The sequence below is a fragment of the Hemitrygon akajei genome, chromosome 5 (assembly GCF_048418815.1).
Source record: "Hemitrygon akajei chromosome 5, sHemAka1.3, whole genome shotgun sequence".
NCBI lineage: Eukaryota > Metazoa > Chordata > Chondrichthyes > Myliobatiformes > Dasyatidae > Hemitrygon > Hemitrygon akajei.
The window spans coordinates 150703697-150731071 of record NC_133128.1 but is presented as its reverse complement, the minus strand read 5'-3'; the positions used below and the strand labels follow the sequence as shown (position 1 = coordinate 150731071).

Sequence of the window (27375 nt, the reverse complement as noted above, 5' to 3'; positions counted from 1 at the left end):
TATGAGGCCAAGAAACACTTTATTGTACACAGAGAGATCAAACATTTATTTGGTGTACATGAGAGTTTTCCTTAAATGCGCAACTGGATTTGAAAATAAAGGTAAATTTGCTTGATGGTTATCGACGGACTTTGAGCACACAATTCAAAAGTAAAAGCAAAACATTTAAAACTCCCAAAATAAAATACAATCGAGACCTGGTGTAAAAATAATTTTGTTTCCAAAAAAAATATAGATCCTGGGGACTTTATACATAAAATGTCACAAACTGAAACAATGTGGATATGTTGCAATTATACAATTGCAGTATGCCATTGCAAGATACAATGAGCAGAAACAGTCATACCATTATTTCATTTCCAAAGATTAAACTGTAAAAGATATTCGGTGCAAAGCTTGAAGCAGGCATGTATAACCTGCAGCAGAATGAACTGTTTTACACAGTAAGCCCTAACCCCCTGATTAAAGCAGTAACATCATCAAAATATTGGAACTCTAACCTTTAGAGTGCAGTGTCATTAACAAAAAGATTTTGTCTTGAGTATAAAGACAAAACAAATTACAAATTTATTAAATTTTTCTTGAAAATATTTTGAAAAATACCTGCAGATTTCTTCCCTTTTCCCCATCTTACCTTCTCACCCACTCTAAATGAAAATGATAGAATATTACGCAGGTAGAGCTGCTTGTGGGGAACATTGTATGTACAGACGTTATGCAATACAACTACGGTACATTCTCTAGAGTTAGATCAAGCCATCAAACATTTGATACTAGCTTTTTTTCTTTTTTTTTACAAAGATTGGATGCTGAAAGAGGAGGCGGGGCAGAAGAGATTGGGAATGTGAACACAGGTGGGAGGGGAAGAAAAAATATCAAATGCAGTTTTAAACTTGAATAAAGGCCTTCTTTTTCATTTGATAAATACAACGGGATTTAAACATTTGGAAATTGCTACATTTACATGTGTAGTTTAGAAAAGGAGCAAGACACAAAAAAAATGTTTACAAGGTGCCAAAGACTTCAGGTTTCAAAGATTTAGAACATCTAAGCATTAAAAAAAACAAAATAAACTACAAGCTGTACTCTATTTAAGTCTCAGGTAGACAGGACTTTTGTCTTTAGCTATTTTAATACAGCACCAGTATGTATCCAGTCCAGGGAACAGATCCACATGCTATAGTGCACACAGTTTCCTTATCGTGTCTGACCCATGATACAACTGTGGGATTGTGCAAGTTGAAGCCCTTTAACATCAAAAAGGCAGCTGAAAGAACTGTGTTCTACACAAAGCAGATTGTCATTACAAACGCTAGCCACACGGTCTATCCAAGCTCTGTGAATGCCACACTGAACAATCACAAATGCCACACCTGAATGCATTTCTGATAGCAACACACAGCCTGGTTGCTAGGCATCCCCCCCACCCCCCCTCCCCATACCCACGGCTATCAAAGTGGAGGACTTAGGCAAATTAAGTCACACTTGTTAGTGCATCATCAGTGAAGCACGTGGCAGCTTCTCCAGTAGTGTGATGCTACCGTACAACTTTTAGGCTTTTGCATGTTCTGAAGAGCTGGATTCTTAATACAGCCGAGTGCAACAGTACCGCATAGGGAGCACTTTATCAGCTGGACAGTGATGCATTCAGTCACAGGAGCTGCTGTGATTCAGTCAATATGCAAAGCCCTCTGAATACGGAAGGTTGTTGCAGTGATCCACTTCCAGCAAGAAGGCTGTGTTATCATCAAAATGTGTTAGAGGAACGGTATCCTCCTTAATGTGACAGTCGATTTCAGTCTTCAGAAAGGGACGCTGATTGTCTGGGAAGGCCATAGAGAAAAGTGCCTCGGGATCACACACAAACTTGTACACGTATCGCTCCCCTGCAACCTGGATTGCAAAGAAACAGACACATTGTTATTCAACCAAACTAGAGATGGATTTAAATCTATAATTATAAATTAAAATGATTATGCAGAAGACAAAATACTTTCAATATCCCAGTACAATGGAATCCATCAAAGGGATGTTTTTTAGAATAATTAGACAAGATAGTGCCAGAATATAAAGAAAGAGCCCAGATCTTCCACCAACCAACCAATAAGCTCCTTGAAATGGTGGGTCATCTGTCCTTGGAGCCCATTGCTACCTGGAGAAGGGTCCCCATGGAGAAATTTTCAAGAGAGCACAGCCAATTTATTGGCAAGGCCTAGTATTGTGCCACTCCAAGTCAGGATTGGCAAGCTTCACTCCAGCATGTCAAAACTTAAAGGAGACTAAACATCTAAATTCCTGAGGAGCTAAAACTATTCAAAAGATGTTAAAATTAAATTGAAACAAAATTAAGAACACTTAAAACAACAAAATACAGCTAAATGAATTTGGCTAAGGAAAATGGAATTCCTTGTATTTCGATCTAAAATTGCCCCATCCCATTAAATGATTGCAATGGCTGTACTTGGCACAGTGGACAAATTTCTTTGATTAAATACAAGGAAATCTGTGGAACTGGTCCTTCCATTTCACTACACATGGGGAGTCCGACGGAGAAGCAGTTGCCCCAACGAAGACACTGTGCCATCATAGAGGCAAAAGCCAGCATTTCAGAAGCTAGCTGGAGATCCCCAAGCAGAAGATCTATGTTTTGAAAGCCTGAACACAACTCAAGATCTGCATTTTGGACGAAAGCAGAATTCAATTCCAAACAGAGTTACAGAGGGGTTAAACTAAAGCATGGTAGAAACGAGTCCCTAGACACGCGTACGTAATGCTCAAATTAACAGCAGCTGGACAGCAGGTTTATTCACGCAAAAAAATTCCAAAGTTCAGTTCCACTGAAAATACATTTACATTTAGTGTACGTGAAGAAGAACAACGTTCCACCCTTTTATTAACCATGCTGATTGGATAATAATTGTGCAGATTTGACACAGATGCTGCCACTTTTAGCCAGGCCTGCACAGGGACAGCAGGTGCCCACACGCTGGAAGTGCTGCAGCTTTTTATAAATGCTGACCTCCTCCTTACCTTTTGCATGATCCCCTTTTCGTAATAATAGCGCAGCGAGCGGCTCAATTTGTCATAGTTCATTGCAGGGCGGTTTTTCTGGATGCCCCAGCGGCGGGCGACCTGTGGCAGAACAGGGGAGAAGAGAGAAAAATCTGTTGATAATGTTTGTAGTTAAGGACACGGGGCATATGAACTCTTGAAAGGAAGCAATGGTAAAATGACCGCAGATTGTGTTTATATGCTATTGATCTTTCTCTCATTAGTGCACATCTTAGCAAAGGCAGGAGTATGAATTTAGCAATCAATGGAAACCCCATAGGTCATTACTGTAACAGTAGCACTGCATCAGCAACTTACTAATGGGCTTGTTGATGTGAAAGCATGATTTTAAATGAGATTCTGGAGCGCATATAGCACTTATCTGCTCAGCTACCCTTCAACAGGGGTGAGAATGGTAGCTCTTTTGCTTTCATGGAAATCCTTTCCAATATTTTGACCAAATTAATTGAAAGCACAAATACAAATTTGAGAAACACGATTGGAAGAAACAATGTTAATTTCAATTTTTTTTTAAAAACCAGAGTAATAAATATTCTTAAAATCCAAGCAGCCTTTAGAGGTCCTAAAATTAGCTCAGTGGCCATCAAGGGTTGCAACTTAATGCAGGCTCAATTCCCTTGGAGATCTCTGAGTGATCAAATGAACAAGATGCATCCACCATGCATTTATCATAAGTGTACACAACAACCAAGGTTAGTTGTAATACTGCTTCCTTCATGTTAGCTCATGGCCTCTATAATTAGCACTGAACATCAGCTCATCACCTTCACCACCGACATACAAATCAGATAAAGAAGCTTTCAATCCAAATGAAATTTGGCCAGTGCCTAAGAGTCTTTCATTTCATGCATTTTTAAAGTCACAAGGCTGCTTCTTCAGTAACACGAAGCTGCTGTGGTCTTCAGCCATGTTGCGTTGAAAACACAGGCAACCATAACGTTTACATCAATTGCGTGATAGTCACTTAATACAGATTCTGCTGTTCTACAGTAGAATTACCCAGTTCCTGAAATGTTTATTTTGCTTTAAATGGTTCACTGTTATTGCAACAACAAAGGCCACTTTCACAGATCATGACCTCCTAACACTCCTTCCCATTTTTGGTGATAAAACTGAGTTGTAGACTGACAAAACAGTCTAATACCCTGCACTCACATTTAAAGAGAAATGGATCGAATAAAAAAAAATGCAGTGGGATATGCTGAACTATACAATTTACTTCAAAGGAAGCTAAAACCATGTGATATTCTCTGGTAATAAAGGAGACAGAGTACTCTAATCCCAAGCATTGCATCAGGAGAGCGATCTTCCCTCCTACATTCTGGGCACTTGTTGTGGCTACGTGTTAGTTGCATTGGTCTGCTTGGATTCTGCATAACTCTAGGTTTGGAAAAGGTTGTTATTGTCTTTAGAGTTACTGTTTCCCAAGTCAGAACATCAAGATAGGGCAGTATTCAGTGTTTGACGCTAATTTTAATGGGAACCTTACATTTAAACATTACATTTTGAATATTCATGTGACTCAAAAGGAAAAGCCCAGACATTCTTGCTTGAGTCTGAATACAGCACATATTCAAGTAATGAACAATAACTGATTAAGTATAAAAAATGATTTACATCAGTCTAATGTATAACAAAGCTATCATGTTGATCACCAAGATTCACTCATCTCTCTATCTTTCAGCAATCTCATTTTGTTTACAGCTGTTTGCAGTTCAGAAAAATGCCATCAGTAAAACCACTCGAACATTGAGCAACACATGGACTGTGCTATAGAAAACAGTCAAAGAGGAAATATTTTCTGAATGAGACTAGATCATTTTGCTATTTCATTCTTGAAATCACCTGTGGACTCCACAACCACTCCAGACTGTGCTCCTGAACAAATTAAGTCAGCAAATTAAAATGGCTGATGCCATCACACACACCACCCACACAAATTTAAAAATACGACAAGCAGCTAGCTCTAGCAGACGAAGGTTTGTAAGAAGCCACTGCAGAGATGTGACTGCTCCTGTTACTGCTTCATTCATAATTTCTGCAGTGCCCCAGGCTTTTAATGAAGCTATTTGTCTTTAATGTCAGGGTGTGGTCACGGATCCTCATTCATAAATGTGGTCACTCCCCAGCAAAACAGATGAATGGTTTTATTAAGATCCTAGAGCAACAGAGACACTAACATGTAAAACCATGAACGCAGGCCCATCTCCTTGGTAACAGGGCTCCAGTGTATACTTGTTAAGCCTTTCTGATTTCCAGGAATATGTTCTAGAGCAGCACAGAATCCAATTCCCAGGTAAGATGATTAGGTTTCTGGGTAACACTAATTCATTGGGGGGGGGGGGGGGGGGAATTCCAGTTTAGTTCTGTCAAATCACAACGGAGACAGAGGGCTGATTCAAGGTTACATAAAGGAAGTACAGAGTTAAAAATGGGCCATGTTCTTTGAATAGTTACTTTGTGCTGTAGCCTTCATTGATAAAATCTAGCAAGTTCAATACAGATCATTTTCTTCAAATAATGCTTTTGAAGGAACATAATAATCAGATGAACTATTCCAGAGATAAAATCAATTTGATTGCTCCTCTCATTCATATCTAAGTTCACCTCTATGTTCCTTATGGCATAGGAAGCAGCTATGCAAGCTCTCACTGCAATGCCATCAATCGCATCTCCCTCTAACCTGATCACACATGCTCCTAACGCTCACTGATTCGCCCACCAGCCACCTACAACGGGGTGAGCTGTGGTTGTCAATCAGCCTTCCAACCACCACGTTTTGGGGATGTGGGAGAAAACAGGAGCGGCCAGGAGAAACAGAGAGAACAGGAGAACACCACACAGTAAGCACCCAAGGTCAGGACTGAACCCGGGTCACTGAGGCCAAAAAGCAGCCAAAAAGTTGTGGCACAACTTTTCTCCTCCATGCCACAACTTCCCTCAAGGGCAAAAATAAATCATAGCAATGTAAAAAAAAAAGTTGTGGCATGGAGGAGAAAATCTGTACACCAGACTGTGAATTGTACCCTTTCTCTGTAACAGTATAGTCTAAATGTTTAAGAGTAGCGTCAGCAAACAAAAGCCAGCAGAAGTTGGACAAAATAAGGATTAAGTGTTAAGGAACGTCTGCAAGGAGGATTATTTGAGATGCAGAGGCTTAAGGATAGAATTCCAGTGATCAGATCCCAGGACTGCCAATAGTGGAGAGGTGAAAATCTGGAGTGCGCAAGATGCCAGAGCACGCAGAGCTCACTGAAACCACTAGATAAAAAGTGGAGTACAAACCTCCTCGGGTTCAATTAACTTGAATTCCATGCCTCTGCCCGTCCACGCGATGAAGTGGGAATTTGATGGATCATCCAGCAGCGTTACTAGGAACTGCCACAGCTGTAAGGAACCACGTCGTTGGTAGGGCAGGTTTTCTCTGTACACTGGGGATTCTTGTTTGACTTTATCTGTTAAACACACCAAAGGTGAGAAGCTGGTTGCCATTTTCTTGAATCATTTCCCATTCTTTAACAGAATGGCTAGTCACACTGAATTAAACCACTTTCAGAAATAAAATCTTGCCTCGTATACATCTGCCCAACAGAGAGGTTAGAACTTTGTATATTTTATATTTGCAAAGAACGTCTGTAGAGATTTAATTTTTCCACATGTTCAGCTCCTTCAAGAGCAAACAAAAATTCCATTGAGGGGAACAAGTCACTTGAAAAAACATCAGAGAGGCCCACATTGAACATGATTGGCTCAAACTCAGTTCCTGGTGCACTCTGTAAGCAATTATGAATGACTCAATGTTATCCCTTTCAACAAAAATATTCACTAACAGGGCACTGACCTTGTTGCACAATGATAGTGAGAATAGAAGGATCCTGATCCTTCTAGTGTGTATTTTGGTTAACATGAAACAATGACAGTCTTTACATAATTGCTGAATCAGTGTTATTCGTCTGAAAGTGATCATCAACCAAAATGACTTGACTCAAACTGACAGCGGTTGTAAAATCGAAACAAAACTTCAAGTCTTGGTTATGAGCCCAATAATGTTAAAAGTGAATCTAGCAAAGGGCCTCTTAACAGAATGGACTGCATCTTGAAAGATATGGCTCATATTTCCCCTCCAGTAAAGAAACAGGACTCTCAGGAGTCTTGCCATCCCTGTGGGCAATCTGCTACTGGGTCATTTTGCATGCATCTATATGACTAGACGATGGGATGATGGTGTAAAGCTACCTAGGCCCTCCTCCACATGCTAAATCTGGTTTATGCCAAGCACATGAGGAATTTCTGGCACAATGGTACCAAGAAGCAGGGCCCTTGAGTGATGCCCCTCTATGCCACCAGTTGCATCCTATAAGTGTCCCAGATGAGATCAACTAAGTCAAAATTGAGAAACCAAAGTCAAAACTGATGCTTTCTATAATAAAGCGCTGAAGAACGTCTTTCCAATCAACCTTAACCAGATTTGAGATATGTTAATTATGTACAGAACTTACTGTCAATCCTATCTGGTACCACGCACGTATCGTCATAGTACATTCGGGGATCCTTTTCATAAGGAAAACCTGGGAAAAGGAAAAAGATATAGATTGGCAAATCAGTTGGTTAGAAATTAATTTTCATTGGCAATCTACTTGTCTAGTTTGCTTTTATAAAGCAAGTACTGACTTTGTTGTAATCTTATAACTGTGTGTTCCATGTATATGCGTAGTGACAGGGTGCAAGGGGATACCATATCGTACCAACGTTCTCCAGAACATCTGACAAATTTAGAGATAGGCACATAGGAGGAAAATGTGGATAAATGAAAAATAATGAGGGTTTTGAAAGGTAAATAGTAAGGGTTTTAATAGAGTGAAGACTAACATTTACACGTGCAGGAGAAAACTGGACCATCAGGCGTAACAAAAATCCCATTAAAGTGACATCAGGTCTGTGAACTTCATTGTGGCCTTTATTTTAATTAATATAAAGCACTAAAAGAAATGGTATTGGGATGAGTTCTTGTGCAATGCAATAAAATGCTCTTCTCAAGTTGGCAGCCTACTCCTGCACTTTAATTTCTTCTGATTATATTCTACAATATAACCTTGGGTAAACCTTCAGTGTTGCTTAGCATTCTAAATCGGATAGCCAAAAGATAAATCCCAGTGACATGGTCACATTATTATTCCACTTAGTAACCAGAGGAATAACTTGAGATCACTGCATCAATCCTATTGGTCCCAGATGGAAGAATTTATTGATTTGCGATTTTACCTTCCAAGGGCATGGAAGAGAGAGGGATTGAAAAAGCCACGGCGTTTCTAATGAACACCCATCCTTGTGTTATATGTTATTGAATGCTATGTTTTGACACTGACAGAGTTTAGCATATTTCCTTATGCCTAATAAGCTAATGCTGTCCAAGAGCTTTCTATTCAATCCCATGCCCCTGCTGATTTACCTTTAACCTATTCTCTCTCAAATGCCCACTAACTCCCTCCCTGATTCTCTTACCGCTGACCCACACTTGGAGTAATTTACTGTAAACGATTAACCTACAGATCTCTGTGATGTGGGAGCGTCCAGGGGGAAAATCCATGCAATCAAAGGGAGAACATACAAGCCCCAGACTGAGAGCAGCAGTGATCAGGACTGAGCCTGGGTTAACGGATCGGTGAAGCAGCAGCACTTCCTGATGCGCTACGGTGCTGGCAGAAACTTGTGATTATCCAGGAAAGCTGGTAATTAGCTCTTGTGTACGAGTGGCATGCTGGATCAGCAGTTATTGCTTTTGCCAGTGATCTAGCTTTAATCCTGTGAACATACACGTTTCCTCTGCATGCTCCTGCTTCCCTGTACATACGAAGAGGTATATTCATTTGCTACTGCAAGATGCTCCTTGCTGGTGGCTGGGAGGAAAATTATGGAGTGGATGGGCATGTGAGAGAATATTTTACATGGAAATAAGTGTGTGTGGGGGGGTCATCTTCAGAATGCTCCGACAGCTAGCATAGGTTCAATGGGCTAAATATCTTCCTTCTAGATGTTATCAATGAATAAACGTACATATGACTCAGTGCCAATTAAAACGCATGTGTGCACACACACAATGAAAGGCAGCCTGAATTTTACATTGAGGTTTTCAGCAATCTTGTATTTTTCTAAATACATAACTGAGCAATACTTCATCAGAAGGCTGAGGTACAGTTGCAACAGATGCATCAGCTACAACAGATAACATTGCTTGGTAGAAAGCATACGAGGAGAAACAGGAACAAGCAGCTAACCAACAGCTGCCTGAGATCTTTGTAGATCCGTTAAACCCTGATGGTTCCAAAATAATTTTACTTTTACACCTGCATTTTTCAATCAGATAAGTTTCAGCAAGTTAAATTGAAGAAACATTGTTCAGCTTGCCAGTAAACACTGTCTTCAAAAAGCATCTTCTCAGCCTTCTGAAAAGTGCAATCTATATTTTAATTTCTTTGTAAAGTAACAGGTATAAAAATTTATGGCTGGGCACTTGCTGCAAGTTCCTCCTCCTTTTCTATGGTAACTTCAGCTCAAAAAACTCTTTAAACAAAATTCCTACCATTTACTTGATGAAATAGAATGGGAGTTGCACTGAAGGGGCTTGCAGTTTTACGTCAGTCTGGATTCTGTCGTTTTTAAAACCCAGTCACTCAAATGTCTTCCTTACCCATGCTTTGCTGAGATGATTCTATAGATCAGAGTAACCAGCCATAACTACTCAAGGTAGCAGGAAAAAAACTTTGGTGCCATCCTTTGTGATGAAAGCATTGGAATCATATCCTATTTTAATCAATGGTCTTAATAAATTCTATTTGTACATCCTCTGCACAGATTCATGAGGGGCAAAGATAGGACAAACGTACAAGGTCTTTTTCCCAGGGAAAAGCTAAAATCCACAAGGCAGAGCTTAAAGGAAGGAGGTGAAAGACTCGGCCGGCAGTTTCTCCATGTAGAGTGGATTGAGCTGACAGAAAAAGTTGTTGAGGATAGTACAATAATGCTGAATAGTCATTTGGCTTAGTACATAGATAGGTGGGGTTTAGAGGGAATGTGGGCCAAATGGGACTAGTTTGGCGGGTACCATGGTCAGCATGAATGAGTTGGGCCAGAGCACCATATGGCTCTATAAATCTAATTAAAATACCAACTTTTGAAATTCCATCCTATGTTTTAGCCATTAAAACCAGACCGTGAGGCAAATCTGTTTCTACATTATTTCGGGTGGTTGTGGCATTGCACATTGGCTGGGTTTCGATATCCCTCAGCACACCATTGGCAAAAGTAAATAACAGCAAATGCTGGGAACTTGAAATGAAAACAGAGGGTGCCGGAAAGAGTCAGCAGATCAGGCAGCGTCTGTGGAGAGGGAAACAGACTTCCCAGTTCAATGCCCTTTGGTTGGAGCCTGAAAAGTCGTTTCTGTCAGCATAGATTGTTTTGATTTTATTGCAGTAGACAGTGGAATGGAGATATCAGTGGCACTTACCCTCCTGGTTGGTGGGAGCAGTGTAATAGCTTCCTCCCGTCAGATATGAGGATTGGCAGTTAGGCACTTCTAAACAGAAATATTAAATAAAACAAAAAGACTTTCAAGATGGAGGCCAGAACATTACTAGACCACAAAAACAGTTTATTTAAATGCGAGGATTATAACCCACTGAAAATTTCAGGGCAAACAACGTAAAATAATAGCTCATACATTAGGACATGTGAAAGTTGCATTGAAATTTGTCTGCAACAGGAAAATGCAACTTAAATGCTCTTTAAGAAAGAATAAAAGCAAGCATTGGCCCTGTAATCATTGTAGAGTCTTTGCAAAAAGCAGAAGGGAAAGTTGAATTGAATTGACTTTATTTCTTACATCCTTCACATACATGAGGAGTCTCCATCTAAATGTGCAGTCATAGTAATTTATAATAAATAGAACAGTCAGTGTAATATAGAGTACACTCAAATCAGCGTGAGTTCATCAGTCTGATGGCCTGGTGGAAGAAGCTGGAATAGATTGTTGTTGGGATGTCTTGGGTCCCCAATGATCCTACGGGCCCTTTTTACACTCCTGTCCTTGTGAATATCCTGAATCATGGGAAGTTCACAACTACAGATGCGCTGGGCTGTCCACATCACTCTCTGCAGAAACCTGCGATTGAGGGAAGTATAGTTCCCGTACCAGGCAGTGATGCAGCCAGTCAGGATGCTCTCAGTTGTGCCCCTGTAGAAAGTTCTACAGTGAGGATGTACACCTCAGTAATGACCTACCCTATTTGTGAAATGCTAATTCTTGCCTCTCTCCATGGTGAGGTCCTAAAGAGCACTCACAGCCATTTACAATTGTTTAAACCACAAGTTGGCTCTGTAATGTAGGGCAGATGGGCATAAAAAGACTGACCATCAAGAGATCTTTGCCATTTCTGACCCGTTGAGATCCGAGTGACCCGTGACATGTTGCACTGGAAAAGCAGAAGAGCCAGACAGTGCACTGAATTAAACTCAGGTTTTCAGCAGAGAGGGGCAGTCTAGATATCTCCAATGTGAGTCAAGCACATTTACATCTGACGTTTGGTCAGCTGTGTCACAGAACTGCAAGGTGGGGCCATCGGGCTGACAAAACTCTGCTTCTCGGTTGTCGACAGTTTAAGTGGGATCTCGCTGCTGGTCTGACAAATGGACCAGTGATCTTTAACTGGTGATTAGAGACGTAAGGTACAGGAAACCATGACCTACATTTTTAAAATTTGTTCTGTTAAACCCTTAGTCATTGGTAAATGTTGTCCTTTAGATTTAAATCTTAACCATCTGCTTGGCTTTACAGCAGATCCCCAATCACTGCCTCCTATTAGGTTTTAGTATTAATAGGCCTAAGCTGATTAGAAGATTTTACAGTTACGTCACCGAGCATCAAATTAATAACACCCTTGAAGAAAGCGTTTCGCAAGCCACATACAAAAACATGATCCTTTAAATATCCAAGCTAAGCTTGGATGCATTTTCCCTTTAAAAAAGGAAAGGATCCACCGAGCAGAGGGCAAATCATCTATTTGAGAAATCAACACAGAGTAATTCTTCTAAATAGTAGATGGTGCGATGGTTTCCTTTCCTGATGCAAGATGGAAGTAAAGATTGCTCTATCGAATCTCCCATGTCTGTCAAGCTACCTACATAAATTTAAATTGTGAAATGTCAACCAAGGCCCATCGCCATGGTAACAAAACTCTCATGTTGTCAATTTCAAAAGATAACAAAAAGCCATGCAAAATAGTCTAGGGCAGGAAGAAGGCCCAGCTTTGTTCCTTCAAACGATCAGCAAACAAATATCAGCCAACCAGTGCAGAATGGTTTACTCAGACTGGGGACACAGATCAGAATGCTTCAGTACTCGCCCAAGAGAACCTACCTGAGTCATAGCAGTAGTCTCTTGGTTCCTGCTTAATCCCAAGAGGAGGTTGGAAATTCTGCCTGCTGGGACCACTGACATGATCATAATGTGAGTCGTGGTACTCCTGCTTGAAGGTCTGAAGGGACGGTGAAGGCATGGGCTCTGACAGTTGTCGCTGATAAACTTGTCGACTGTCGTTGGGGACTCCTGACTGATGTGGATATGGGTGGCATGGCTCAGACATCTGCCGCTGGAACCTTTGATGACGAAAAGCAAAACTATTTGGTTGCCTCTCTCAGCACAAACATTATCACCAGATATAAAACATTGAATGAGAGAATTATATATGGTTGAAAATAAGATGCCAGTTGTATGTGTATCCTGTCATACGCAATTATTTAAATTGGCTTATTGTTGTTGTTGAGTCGAGTACGACTCTTTGTGACCTCATGGATCATAGAGTCCAGAGGGTTTTCATGGCAGAATACGGAAGTAGATTGCCAGGCCTTTCTTCCCTGCAGATACTGCTGCTGCCCAGGCTGGGACCCACTGGGTTTGAACTCAGAACCATCTGCCTTGAAGTCCAGTGCTAATGCCACTACACCACCAGCCAGCCCATTAAATTGGCTACAAAAGTTTTAATTTGGTTGTGTGACTGCCAGATCAGAATTGGCAAAAAAATTGTTGACATTAAATTTACATGCAAACTTACAGAAAATTATTTGGAAGTCAAACTACATGAACCTCTAACCTTTAGCAAATAATTATACAAGGTCATCTTTAACCTTCTTGTCTGGTCAGATACGTGAGACTATATCAAGATTTTTTTAAAAAGAATCATTTATTTAGTAAAAAGCTGTGCATTAAGAAAAGTGAACATCTGAACTGCCTGAACAGAATGTACAGGCTAAATTATTATAGAAGAAAATTATCACACCAAAGGAATGTTGCTTTGGCTTTATCATTACTTCCCTTTCGGAAGATTTGTCAGCACAATTCCAAAATAGAACTCTTGAGAATCATTTAGCACCTTGAAAGGCGATCCCACATAAATCAGCTCTCTGCAAATCACCCAGGTCCTCGGGACCACTTTCCACGTAAGATGATCCTTCACAGCTGATTGCATTTGGATTAGTCCCATTTCCACTGTGTATCACCCTGCCTGCCAAACTGTAATCTATAGCTCTACTGGTATGCCTCCATCGGAACAAACACTTCCAGATGGTCTCCAGCCAGCGTCCCGCACATACCAGTTGGCAGAGGTGAAAACCAAGAGCTGTGGGAAGCAGAAGTGCCACACAGGCAGGTGCCATCAAGGGATCTGCCACTGCCCAAAATACCATCTTTCTGAAATCCATTGAGATTTCAGAAGCATGACAGAACTTTTATTTATTCTGCCAAGGCTCCTAAAATACCGCCAGGATAACACGGCAATGTAGAGATAGAGGGCTTAACATTGAGAATAAAATTTCTCCTCTCTGCAGAATGGTGCGTCTAATATTTATGACAATAGTTCGGATTTTGACTGAGTTTGATAGGGGGAAGGCAGTTACAAGGATATTTCTCCTCACCGGGGGACTTAAGAATCTTGAGGCAACATCTCAGGAAAAAAGGACCCAACCACTCAAGACTGAGATGTGAAGTCATTTCTTTTCTAAGAGGACTATGATTCTGTGAAATTCTCTATCACAGAAAACAGAGGATGTTGAGCTACTGGGTACATTCAACCATGGGGTGTAGATTATGAAGTGGAGGGAGGGGGGGGAAGAAAGTCAGGAGGAAATGGTGGCAAGGCCAAAGGTCAAATCAGTCATGATAATACTGAATGGTTGACCAGGCTTGAGAGGCCACATGGCCTATTGCTGCTTCTCTTTCTTATTTAATAATTGAGCACAGGACAGTGTATTTGTTGTCCTTCTTCGGTAAATTAAAGCCAATGTGCTGTGAAATCAAGAAGAGGAGCTTTTCCTGCTAAAACATCCCCTTCCTACGCTAATTCTTTGACTCCTTGTAACGCCTCAGCTGGTGTATCGTTGCTACAGAACTCTTCCTTCAAATTGCCAAGCCTTGTAAACACCTAGGCTGGCTGCATGTTTGGCTCACTGCAAGGATCTACTGTACATAGAGAAGTCCAGTTCACTTCCTCCCTAACAACCCACAAAACTCAATGGTCTAAATAGCCTAACTCTGCTCCTAAGTCTTATAACCTTAAAACACTGGAGGAAATCTGCATGTCAGGCAACTTTTGAGGCGAGAAATGGAAGTCGACTGCATGCTGCTCCAGGATTCCATCATCAGCGATCTCTTGTGTCTCCCGATTTCCCGTCTAGTTCAGGGTAACCAACACCAAATGTGATATCCCCACAATTGCCTGAATTCAACACAGACAGCAGGAAGCCCACCCTGGAGGAACAAAACTGATGCAAAAAAAAAAATTCTGGGGAAAGCAATCAGGAAAAGGGGCACATTCCACAAACTACAAGCTTCCCTCACTAAGCTCTTTCACTTGCACTACAAGACAGCAGAGTGACTTGTCGCTCACTTACCTGTGCTCTGGAGCGTACTGGGACTCGGGCAAGGTCTGGGACATCTGGAGCGGGGGGTGGGGAGGCTGAGGTACTGCAAAGGTCTGCTGTTGTTGCTGCTGCGGCGGTGGTGGTGGAACGGCCGCAGGAGGTGCAGCCTGCACCGGGGACGAAGTGGGGACATGGGTTGGCGGCGGCACTGCAGCAGGAGCGAGGTGAGGCAGAGGGGAGTTCTGATGGACTGGAGACACGGGGGTGGCTGGTGGAGTTAATGGCTTGAACCCAGCGAGGGGCTTCCTATCGTAGGCACTGCAAATGAAAAACCAAAAGGCACAGAAGATTCAGACACTTTGCTGGTGATGCACTTAACACATCCCTGGCTCACACTGTTGTTAGCGAAACTGAATAACTGAAGTGCAAGTACAAATGACCACCATAAGTAGGTGTTAACTACGTGAGGATCACACTGTCCCTCCAACAGCTCCACCCCCCAGCACCACACACAAAACTGCTGGAGGAACTCAGCATTTCCAGCATCTGCAGGATCTCTTGTGTTACAGAAGTCCTTATCACCTTTCCAAAAGATGCCGAGTCCTGATTTTTCACAAGGGCAAAGGCCAAACTTGTAAGTTTCAGTATCTGGGCAGTGCAGTGCAGCAGCAGGTGGGTTCAATCCTGACCTCCAGCGGGGCTGCCTGTTCTCCCTGTGGCCAGGCGCGCTTGCCCTGCGCACGACGCGTGAAAGGGTGGCAGACTTTGGGATGGCTGACAGGCCCGGCAAACCCAGGTTCAGTTCTGGCCTCAGGCTACTGTTTGTGTGGGGTTTGCACATTCTTCATGACCAAATGGCCTTCTTCCTCGCACTACTACTTCCCCGTGTCCTGAGTTTACACTCAACTAGATCCATTCTACATGGAACAAGACTATACTGCCAGGTTCTTCAGAATCCTGCTGAAGAGTCTTGGCCCCAAACGTTGACTGTTTACTCTTTTCCACAGATGCTGCCTGGCCTGCAGAGTTCCTCCAGCATTTTGTGTGTGTTGCTTGGATATCCAGCATCTGCAGATTTTCTCTTGTTTATCAGAATATCCCATTCAATGGTAAATCCTGGATGCTACCATGTGTGATGATTGTCAGGAACATTTAAAAACTACAAAAAAGTTGTAAAACTATATTGAAGCCAGCATCGGACGAGAGATTAAAAAAAATGCTCCTATAAACTGCCTACATGCAGGCAACGTCATCACTGTGAGAAGTAAATACTGTTTCGTCAACTGCTGAAACAAGTGCCAACAATGGGAAAAGAAACACAGAAATGGAATAAAGATGGCGGGAGGATTAGCTCTGTTGGAGTTATGGTGCAACCAAGGGCAATTAAGTAATAAAGCCAAATAACTGGACAAGAGGCCAGGGAAATGAAGTCTGAGCTGGTAGAAGCTTTCACATAAAGCACCTTTGATGTGCTCAGAAGCTCCCAGTTAGAATGTAAAATGTTAACTAACTCTGTGCAAATCTTCACTGCCAATGGTTTAGTTGTGAAGCGCAGTCACTGTCATCATGCAGACAGGAGGGCTGTCCAAAACTAAGAATAAGCCATTGCGTACCTGTAACTGTAGAGGCAGTTTTCTCCATAGCCGGAACTGAGACTCTGCTTGTGACGGCAGGACACTTCTGTATTAGGGCTTTGAGTTTCGCGCTTGATCTTAGCCGGGGAAGGTCCATGAAATACCACTGAAATAAAATAAGTTCACTTTGTAACTCTAGCCGTAGAAAGTGACAGATGCAAAACTAAGATAGACAATGACAAGTTCGTACTAACTAGCATTTGATCAGGCGTTAAGGGGGCAACCATAATTGTCCGGATGCAAATGCGTGGGTGCGGGGAAGCTGAAACAGATCCTTTCCTCTTTATCAAAGTGTAACCTTTAATGTAGATTAATGAAGAATGATTGGTAAAGGATTGCGAATGAACTGACGATGGATGTCCTCACATCTTACAGACACATATAATCTAGAAAAAGAAGATGCTTCAATTGCCAATTTGCAATGTTTCACAACAACAGTTTTAAGAATGACCTACACTCACTTGAAAGTCAATAAAAATACATACTCTGTGCAGATCAGCTGTCGGGGTTTACTTCGATATCAACTCATTGAAAACTCACCAAGAGTGAAAGTGTGTGTGTGTGTGTGTGTGTGCAGATATGAATTCTCACACAGCGGTGCAACAGAATCATTGAGCTAACAGGTGTGTTCCAAACCTCGAGATTTACTGTGAGGAAACATTCTTACAGAGACAGTGAATGGTTTACAGATGGAAGGCAGACATTGGCCCTTACATCTTGTGAGAAAGTTAAAGACCTTACAAAGATTGAATTTCACTCCACAAAGAGAGATTCCAATCCTTGAAAGAATGTGGATCTTCTTGAAAACAGAACAGCCCAACTCCAGGGTTACTCTTACGTTTACTTCATTAAGAAAAGCCTGGGATTAAAATGTAACCATTAAAGTATTTGTAGACAGTGCACTTTATCCCAGTCATTATTTTTGCTAAGTGAAAACAGCAAATGCTAGAAATTCTCAGCCAGCCAATTGAAACATTAACTCTGTTTCTCATTTCACAGTTCCTGCTCGACATGTGTATTTCTAGCATTTCTGTTTCCATTCCAGACCTCTAGAATCTGCAGTAGTTTGCTTTTATTCCTTAATGCCCACATCCTGGTTGTAGTCACAGTTCAGTGGCAGATAATAGTTACCTTTGTTAAGGACATGCCTTTTCTAAACCATGCATGCAAAACAGATTTTTGTCACCTGTAACAAAGGCCGCTCAGTTTTACGACCTGTACTTTATACAGTGCCTTTAATATTTCGCCCATGTACCATCATATATTTTCTTAACAATTCACATATAATTTTGCAATTAACTATGAAAACTGAGAAATTAGCAGGTTCTCCACATTTTTTTTTTAACATTTTGCTTTTCCAAAAGGACCTATCATTTATCTCTTCCCTACTGTCAGCAATTGTATCATTTTACAAAATCACCACTCAGCACTGAATTGTTCTCCGGGTAGCTGCAGTCTAAGGTTAAATGACCCAGGATGAAAATGGTGGCAGCTGCAAAATGGTGCACAGCTGCAAATCACCAGAACAGTCTAACAATGGTTACGTATTTTATGCACGTGACATTTCAAAACAGATGCACAGTGGAGAAAGACTTGCATTTATATAGTATCTTCCAAAGCTTCAGAGCATCCCAATGCATTTTAGTGCTAAAAAGTACTTCTGTACTGTGGTCACGGTGTTAATTAGAAAGCCACACTAGAAAGTATCAGGACATTTATACTCATGCAAGAGAGATACCATCTCTGTCAGGACAACTCTGGAATGTCAGTTTACATTCCTGTTGCTCCGTTCTCTCAAATGGAACTTGGAACAAATTAACTACTGTACTGAGTCAGGTCCAGGAGTGCTAACAACTGAGCAACAGTGGCATTTAAAATTTCTGAATTTTCATCACAATGAGATTCTATAGGGTTTTTTAAAAAATGGGGTTCATTAATACCTAAATATTTTAGGGTAAAAAGGACTAGGCTGTGACCAGCTCATCTCCCCGTGAATAATCCCTTGAATCCCTTGAAAGACAATTTTAATACCATTAGAAGCCATCACCTCAACTTATGGCAGGTGTGTGGCTGAAGATGTCCTAATAAAGTTGGCAACACAGGAGGAAATTCAATGGATTCCACAGCCAAATCTTTACAGAAGACAACTCCTGAAGTCGTGATAAGAGCATGAAGAGAATTCCTAATGTTGTGAATTTTGGTACATAACCGCTGAGGTACAATCAGGTCCAACTGTAATCAGAACCAACAATCACTCAGGCACTTCCACGTGAACCCAGTGAACAAACTACATGAAAGGTGGTGCCCTGGGTTAATTGCTTCCATCCATCTTTCCCAAGAGAATGATGCAACAGATCACTAGAGACGACTTGCCCACTGTTGAATAATCTGATAAACTGCACAAAAGCAGCTGGCAGCTGACCGAAGGAATTCAACTGTGCAAATAAGAAAAAAGCTAATAACTGGACGACAATGATAATCCTCCCTGTAGTTATAAACAAAGGTGAATTTTTTTTTAAAAGCCATTTTTATGCTTGCCAGTTGAGGAAAACTGTAAAATGCTATTTAACAGGACAAAAGTGCAGCTTTTGGTGGAAATCAAACCAAATGTTCCTTACAAATCTCCCATTTTTAAAGCTGTTTTCCTGCTTGAGGACATTATTTTCTGATGGCCAGCTGGGACAGTAAACCAGGAGAAAGAGGAGAGTCAATGGATCCTTTAATGTGCTAATTATCTCTGCAATCTGCAAGGATCAAACTGCTGTTGCAGTATTTCCAAGTCTTTCATGTTTTGCCGACTTTTAGTCATCGCGGATAGTCCAGGTCAGCCCTGGACCTTTATTCTGCGGTTGTAGTGGGTGGTTTGACATTTGTGGAATGATCTGTTGTCAGGCAACAAACAGCAAATTTCAGTGCCACGCTCATCAACAACACCGAAGTCAAATGAGTGGTTATATTTTGTGCTCCATATTGTCTTTACATGCAGCAAAGCATCACATGGTAGAAAATTAAATATTACAGGCCCATATTTCACATAAAGTCCAAGATTTGTTCTTAATTAACTACAAGTAATATGTTGAGCATTATTAGCTATTTTAAAACAATAATGCCATCTTTGAATTAGTGTAACTAAGGAACATTTTAAGAATAGTCAGCTATATCTGTGCCAGAGGAGACATCAGCATTGGTGGCTTAAGAAATTCTAGAGTTTTAATGATTACCTTTATTTGTCATGTACGGTGAAATGCATCACTTGTGTCAAATCGGAGAGCCTGCAAGTGTAACCATGCTTCCAACCTAGTGTGACCACAGCTCACTACCCCTCACCGTACGTCTTTGGAAAGTGGGAAGAAACAGGAGCACCTGGAGGAAACCTACGCAGTCACAGGGCGAATGTTCGAGCTCCTTACAGGCAGTAGCGGTAATTAACCCCATATCGACGTTCAGTGGCGCTGTGACGTGTTGAGCTAACCACTACCGTGCCGTCCCCTCTAACGGGAAGATCATTAGAATTGGGGCTGAGTTTGAGAGAGATGTAGATAGCTGAGGACCTAACAACAGAAGCCACATCACCAGTAGTGGTGTGAAGGGACAGGGCAACAAAAGGCAGGAGTCTATCGTTCAAATACATGGACAATCGCGGCACCTTGAAGCCACTACAGAGATGGTGAGTGGAGAGGTGAAGGGAGGAATTTGAACCGCAGATGAAAATTTTAAAGACAGCGAGAACAGGTGCAGCTAGTAGAGCGGCTGCCTCAACGCTCCACTAAACCAAGTTCTACCCTAAGACTGGGTACTAACTACGTGGAGTTTGCATGTTCTTTACGTGTCCACGTGCACTTCCTCAAATTGCTTCACTTCCCCCATATCGCAGAAGCCATACGACACTAGAGCAGAATTAGGCTACTTGGCCAATCGAGTCTGCTCCAGCATACGGTCGGTAGCCACTAAATTGTTCCGAGTGTGCAGATGAATGGTAAAAACTGCAGAGTTGATGAGAAAGTGGGAGAATAAAATGGAATCACTATAGGATTAAATGTTTAATAGTTGGCGCAGACTCAGTGAGCAGAATGGGTTCTTCCTCTGCTGTCCAACTGTATGGCGATTGAACAGGACTCAAGTTCATAGAAAGTCGCGATGGGAGTCAGGGAAGCACAGGAATGTGTCAGTATGCAGATGGATGGGGATTTCAGTCGCGTAAAGTTGGTGGTATGGTTGATGATGGCAGTGCCTACAGGACTGAAAGCAGATGGGCAATAGTAACCAAAAGTCTGACTCAATCCATGATAGATCTCTAATGGAAAAACATTTATAGTCAGTGATAAAACTTCCCTGTGTTTTAAATGTCAGAGCACAATGATATTTTAAAAATCCACTTTACATTTAAATCTGTGTTCAGTTTTGTTTATAGACACCTAGTTCAAAGGAAATGATTTTATTAAATCAACACTGCACTTTCTGGAATGGCTTTTACTGGGCACTAGCTTGGGTTTAAAATAAACTGTTGTTTCCTGTTGCATGTTTAAAGGGAACTCACCAATCAAAATCTCTCATTTGCTCTCACTAGCGCACTCAAAGGCAATTATATGACATGATACAGTTGATTTTTAAAAAATTATTTAGAGACACAGTGTGGAATAGGCCTGACTGGCCCCTTGAGCTGTATAGTCTAGCAACCCCCAACAACCCTGATTTATCACTAACATAATCACGGGACAATTCACTATGACCAATTATCCTATCTGGTATGTCTTTGGACTGTGGGAGAAAACCAGAGGGCCCAGAGAAAGCACACACATCCCACAGAGAGGACACACATTCCTGAGACCAACTACTTGTAGTCAAGTGTGATCAGTGAAAATCTGACTTAATTCATTCACCAAAATTCCATTTCTAAACATTAGTTAAGTAGTGAGATTTAACATTGTGTAATTTTATTTTCTTTAGATTTGTACCGCAACCAGCTCTGCAAAAGTAAAGCATGCATATTTATATTCTACTGATTAGCAGATAAGAGTGCTGGAGTAAAAGCTCTTCAGGGATGAACTGTAAATAGGTGCCAAAGGAATTCAATATGTGGTGATCATTAAAAAACTGAAGACACTACAGTTGCACAACATGAAAATCTAGTTTCGTTGATGGTGGTCATGACATCAACAACTTTATTACAAGATTTATACAGATATTATTATTACTGCATGGATGTGCTTAATATACAATGGCTTTAATCTGCAGCTAGAGTCGATTAGAAAATATTTTCCTTGAGTTTAAAAGAAAATTTATCTCTTCCCTAATCAAGTGTGTTGTTCCAACCATACCACATAATCAAAGAATCACTGAACTAGTTAGAGATGGCTATCTCATCAGCCACATGTACAGAAAATTACTCTCAAGGCTAATTCTTCTTCTCCATCTTACATGTTGGCAAAATTCAACGTCAATAACCTTTACTCCACACCTCTAGTATAGATCACCAGGGTGGAGGAGAGGCTAGCACAAAAATTCAACAGAGTGAGGATTGTGTGAATTAAGATAGTCTTTCTTTACTCTACCTCTTGTGGCAGAATCGCAGGGCACACACGTTGATAATAAATTTATTTTGAACTTTGAACATGAGAGTCATGATGCATTGAACCAACTGTCCGCTCATAAACACAAAAGCAGCAGCAACTAGACTTCTCACTGCTGTACTGGCACTTCTTCGACGTTGATTTAGTATAATTCATAATTTACAGTTAAGGGCAAGAACAAAAAGGCATACCTGTTGTGAACCAACTCTCCCAGTTACTTTGTAACAGAGGTCCATTTCCCAGGATATGTCTTTTACGCTGGGGATAGTGATGGGGATGCACTATGCTAGATGAGATTTTTGTGAACCCCACAAAAATGTTATGGGTATCAACTGCTGAGGTTACATTGGCATGAGATGTCACGTTACAGGGATGGCAATATCTCCACCATAAAATACTGCACTCAGTAAAACAGGTCCAATGACACTGAATTTGAATTTGCTGCAGTGTGCCAAAGAATCACTGTAGCCACATATGTTCTAAGTGCACCTCTCTGCTCCTGAGGGAAATCAGAGGACTTTAAGGCAAACAACAGACTGACTTGCCACATCACCACCACAACAGAAAACAATTTTGGAAAGACTAAAGACACTACAGGAAGCCAATAACTTCAGTGAAATCTCTATAGTTACAAAGATAATTTAGTAACAAACAATAATGCGAAGCAGAATTCAGCCTTAAAATATAATGCTTTCTAGAAAAGCTCTTCAAAAAGGCAGACCTTTATCTAATTTAAAATATGTCTTTAAAATGTTTTCCTGGTAAAGAATTGTTTGATGACTGTCTCCCTTAACCATTAAATAGTAAATTCTAGGTTATTGATCAGTTAGTCTGATCAGAAAAATAACTATTTACAATGTTGATGTTTTAAATTGGCTTCATATCCTATTACAATCAAGGACAGTATTATATGTTTCATTAAGCATAATTAAAGTGGCTACTCATGTGCTTTACCAGAAACAGCAACCCATGTTACTAGCTCGGTTTAAGTTGACTTTCATTTGACTTCCAACAAAAACCATTAGGACTGATATCTGAGAGTGAGGAATGAGGAAGACAAATGCCTTACTCTTCAGCAAAGAGAATTCTTTACAAAACTCTGACTCCACTTAGCAGGAGATCAATTAAAACATCATTGTTACTAAGGATAAACTTTGCTTCAACACAAAAGAAATGAATTTTATTTAAATACTATCCACTGCTGGACAGTACAGAAAGAGACGTTGCCTAGGGTAGTATTTTTGCTTTGGTGCTTATGCCAGTTTTCAGTGAGAAACTGAAGCGAGCAGGCAACTTTAGCAGTGGGGTGAGAGAAAATAATACAGCATTTGTCGAGGCTGTGGACGTCATTAAATGTAGACAAGACAAACATTACACTGTACACAATTCCCAGATTTCACAGAAAGTCTCAATTTTTGTCTGTCTTTAGGAGAATCATTGCAGATTGAACTAATTTATGGTCCAGTTCTTCATTCTCCCCACCCCATCCTGATTATTCCTTGAGAATTACCTCCTCCTTCCTCAATTCCCATCTATAACCCCTTTCCTGTCTTGTCACTATGCTAACAGCAATTCCCCACCCACTCATTATTCTGCAAGACACCTTCGTAAATGTACTGGAAGGCGACTTTGCAGTTGACCAAGTGGTAGGGCAAGTGCAGCCTGAATGAGAAATTCCATGAGGATTCAATAAAACACACTGCTGTGCTGGACCCAAAGACGCCATGAAGAGTAGACTCACACAAGCCAGCTTGCTAGCTATCCCAATGTTTTACAATGAAGGTTCCCAAGTGAAGCACATTTGCTGCTGGGAACCTCTCCAATCAATGCCTCATTTTTAAACGCCCATACTGTGTACTTAAATCATATTTAACATTCAGGTTTAACATAAAGCAAAATCAAACATAACTAATTAAAATTCTACTTATAAGTGTTGCTAAATAGGTCAAAAAAAGGAAAGCATAGTGAAGAAATGCTAGAGTACAAATGGTGAACAACTCTTCTTGCTGTTGAAATGATCAGAATTGGCTAAAGTGTTAAGGTAGCAGAAATAAAATTCAATACTATTGCACAAAGCAGTAGTGCACAGCATAAAGCACGTCACTGGCTATGCACGTGCTTTGAGATGAGGAAAAATGCTACAAAAGTACAAATTTTTCATTTACTATCACTGTTCTGTCCCAGTAAACTTCACCACAACAAAGGATTTATTTTTAAATGCATTGGTAGCAATCCACGTGCAGAAAAATCAAAACGACTAATGCTATCTAAAGCTGGTAACAGATGGCCAAGTTTCAGTTATACTGCTGTTTTTTTTTAAAAATCAGTCAGATCATTATATAACCATAGAGCCAAAATCTGTAAGAGACCTGATTAAGGTCTTTGTGGCGCAAATAACATTGGGTTGGAATAAACTGCTGTTCGTGGTTGGTTCATGTCAAAAGTCTGACCAGGAGTTAAATGCCAAATAGTCACAGGAACCATAAATCAGAATGGACATAACCCAGGACTGCTGGCTTGGTGCCAACTCCTCCTCCCCCATCCAATATCAAAACAGTCACATGACCTTTAGTGGAGTCTACAATTCCCCATGTGGCCTGAGTAGCCAAGAATAAATGGACTAAAAGGAAAACAACAAATCCCATTCCTATTTTCCATTCAGTTCTATTTATATAATCTTTGTCAATGAAGCAACTGGTAGAATGTAGGCAAAGAATCCCATCCAAATCCACAGTCTCTTTTGGCAGTCCTAACAAACTGCCACCATCAAGGTAAAGCACTCTGAAGTGGGCGACCTGTTATGTGTCAATACATGCACATAGAGAAAAAAAATTTTAAATGCTAAATTTAGAAGTTGCATCAAATCGAAAAAAAAAATTCTTCTGGTGAAGAAGCCTGTCTTTATTAGAAAATGTTCCATTTTCCAGGAATGTGAATTTTGATGGTCAATTTGAAAGTCAAGTTGTACAGCAAAGATTCATTTCGTATAACTTAATACATTTGCTGTACTAATTTTATTACGAGTATAATTTACGGTAATTTGTTATGACTGCCCCATACTGCTGTCACAGAACAATTAATTTCACGACTTCTGTCAATGACAGTAAATACCGATTTATGACTTAAACCTGATTCTGATTCTTCAGAAGTCTATTCCCTGCACTTTCTCTGTGATGGGAAGCTTGGATGCATACTGACCTTGAAAACCTCCAATTAACCAGTCACCCCCACCCCCAGGAACAGTCACTCCAAACGTGATCTTCTGCCCCACGTGATGAACACCCAGAAAATGCCCGTTTGTACTATTATCCAAACCTAAGCACCTTTAAGGAGACTATTTACTACTACTAAATACATTATTTACCAGCGTTAAATTGCAAGAGTGAAAAAAAAGATTGGAAATTAATATATTAGAGAGCTTCTTTGCCCTAGTAATATCATTTCATCAAAAGCTTCTGGTGCAGCCAAAGATGAACCAAGATTAGCGCCACCTCCCAAGTAATTTGCATCTCAACAGGATCCCGAACACAGGAGGGATACAAACATAAACGGTGATCGTTAAGACAGAAAATAATGTAAAAATTTTATTCAGTATTTGACGTTACAGTTAATTTAAATACAGACAGGTAGCCTTCATAGGGCTGCACTTTGCCTGGATATTTAAAATTGATCGTCAGTCTTCCCCTGAGATCTCAGAGAATTGTCAACTCTTCTGTACAGTTCTGTATAAAATACAGCATTTTCCGGTCATCAAAGACTACCCCTGGTTATTCTTTCCACTAAAATTGCCACTATCTTAAAACAGCAAAAGGGATATACTTACAATTAACCGACTGGAAGTCTGGTACAAACTGCTCATCATCTTCGGGAACCTGGGCTGCGCAGAAAGAAAAAAAAATCACGTTCGCTTGAAATATTTCACTGTTCTATTTTACTCGGCAAGTATTTAACTGTCAAGCATAACTGTGCAATTACTGTGATCTGAAATGGATGATTTATACATACCTTCTGCTAGCCATGTTTCTTGCAACTGGCTTAAATCTTGGAAAAGTTCTGGGGAAGCGAAACAAATCACAAGCATAAACAAGGCAAGTCTGTGCGATTGGTTCTACAATCCGCAGTAAATCCAGAACAGTCATTACCTTCCGAATCATGGGCAAGGTCAGTCTCCACTAATTTCCTCTTTCTCTCATTTATTTGTCGCCCACGAAGTTCTTCCCCGCGAGTTTTCTGTGAAAATCAAATAAACTCACATAGAAAATCGAGCAAAACAAGCGCAAATTTTACAGTAAAACCCATCCCCTATTTAATGCACAAATCGATCCAACTTTGTCATATTTAAGAATAAATTCTGAAAATAGTTTTCTTTAAAAAATAGTGAGAATAAATGGCTTACTTACCGGTATATTGTGCACCATAAAAGGAACTTGCTGATCGTAAAATCCGTCCATTTTGTAGCTGATCTTCTATTATAAGTCGACCTACAATCCTTTAACATGGACTCGCAGAGCACAGTCGAGATTTTTTTTTCAGGTTGTTTTGTTTCGCTCGTTCTCCACAGCTCCTAAGAGACGACAGAGCAAAAATTATGAATGGGGCAGGCAGGCTGGCTGGCGTCAGGTATGAGCGTAACGGGATCCGAGCGCCCCATTCACAAAAAAACACACACACGCAGCTGAGCCCCACCGCCCACTGCCTCCCACACAGCAAACAACAACTCGCATTGAGTTTAAAGGCCGCTGGAAAAGCAATCGCCCCAAGCTCCAGAGATTGTCTGCGGAAAAAAATCGGCCTCACAGGCGGCGGAGCAGTTTTTTTACCAATTGCACAGACGTATTCAAGAAAAATGGCGAACATTTCTAGCCAAGCTCTCGTTCGAATCTATCTTTAGCATTAAAATGCAACACTTTCATTCCCTTTCTAAGTCTTACGCGCATTAAAAAAAACTTTATTCGAAATGATATTGTAGACTCGGATATATTTTCTGCTTACCTGTGAAATTATTTGTATTGTATTTAAAAATTACTTTTTAAAAATACACCATCTTTAAAAAATAAAAACACCACACATTCAGACTCACGAGTCGCCGTCAGAAAAAAAAGTTGAATGGGTTTTTTTGCTCAGTTTAAGTGAACGCGATTTCTTTTCCCCAGAGGCAGCTCGGGCTCGCGCATCTCGCCTGCGCT

General features: G+C 40.7%; 1 protein-coding gene across 3 annotated transcripts; it reads right to left on the bottom strand.

The window, feature by feature from the left end:
- Positions 1-27352, bottom strand: LOC140728318 (ETS translocation variant 5-like). 3 transcript variants are annotated; one of them, XM_073046862.1, is made up of 13 exons: positions 27182-27348; positions 26590-26753; positions 26332-26419; positions 26195-26242; positions 26013-26066; positions 16599-16725; positions 15016-15303; positions 12488-12726; positions 10580-10648; positions 7572-7640; positions 6358-6527; positions 3031-3132; positions 1-1893 (listed from the first exon to the last, which is right to left on the bottom strand). In XM_073046862.1, exons 2-13 carry the CDS (start codon positions 26638-26640, stop codon positions 1675-1677), a joined length of 1524 nt encoding a protein of 507 aa, XP_072902963.1. In that variant the 5' UTR covers positions 26641-26753; positions 27182-27348; the 3' UTR covers positions 1-1674. The 3 variants fall into 3 exon arrangements, with proteins under 3 accessions (XP_072902963.1, XP_072902965.1, XP_072902964.1); XM_073046864.1 differs by lacking the exon at positions 15016-15303 and having other exon boundaries at positions 27182-27352; XM_073046863.1 differs by lacking the exon at positions 27182-27348 and having other exon boundaries at positions 26590-26854.
- Positions 27353-27375: the final 23 nt, after the last annotated feature.

Excerpts from the sequence above, each read along its gene's own strand:
- LOC140728318 (XM_073046862.1), bottom strand. The coding sequence starts at position 26,640 with ATGGACGGATTTTACGATCAGCAAGTTCCTTTTATGGTGCACAATATA. Across the intron at positions 12,727-15,015 it reads CAGTACGCTCCAGAGCACAG|GTTCCAGCGGCAGATGTCTG; the intron begins GTAAGTGAGCGA and ends TCGTCATCAAAG. Across the intron at positions 6,528-7,571 it reads GGTACCAGATAGGATTGACA|ATAAAGTCAAACAAGAATCC; the intron begins GTAAGTTCTGTA and ends TGTGTTTAACAG.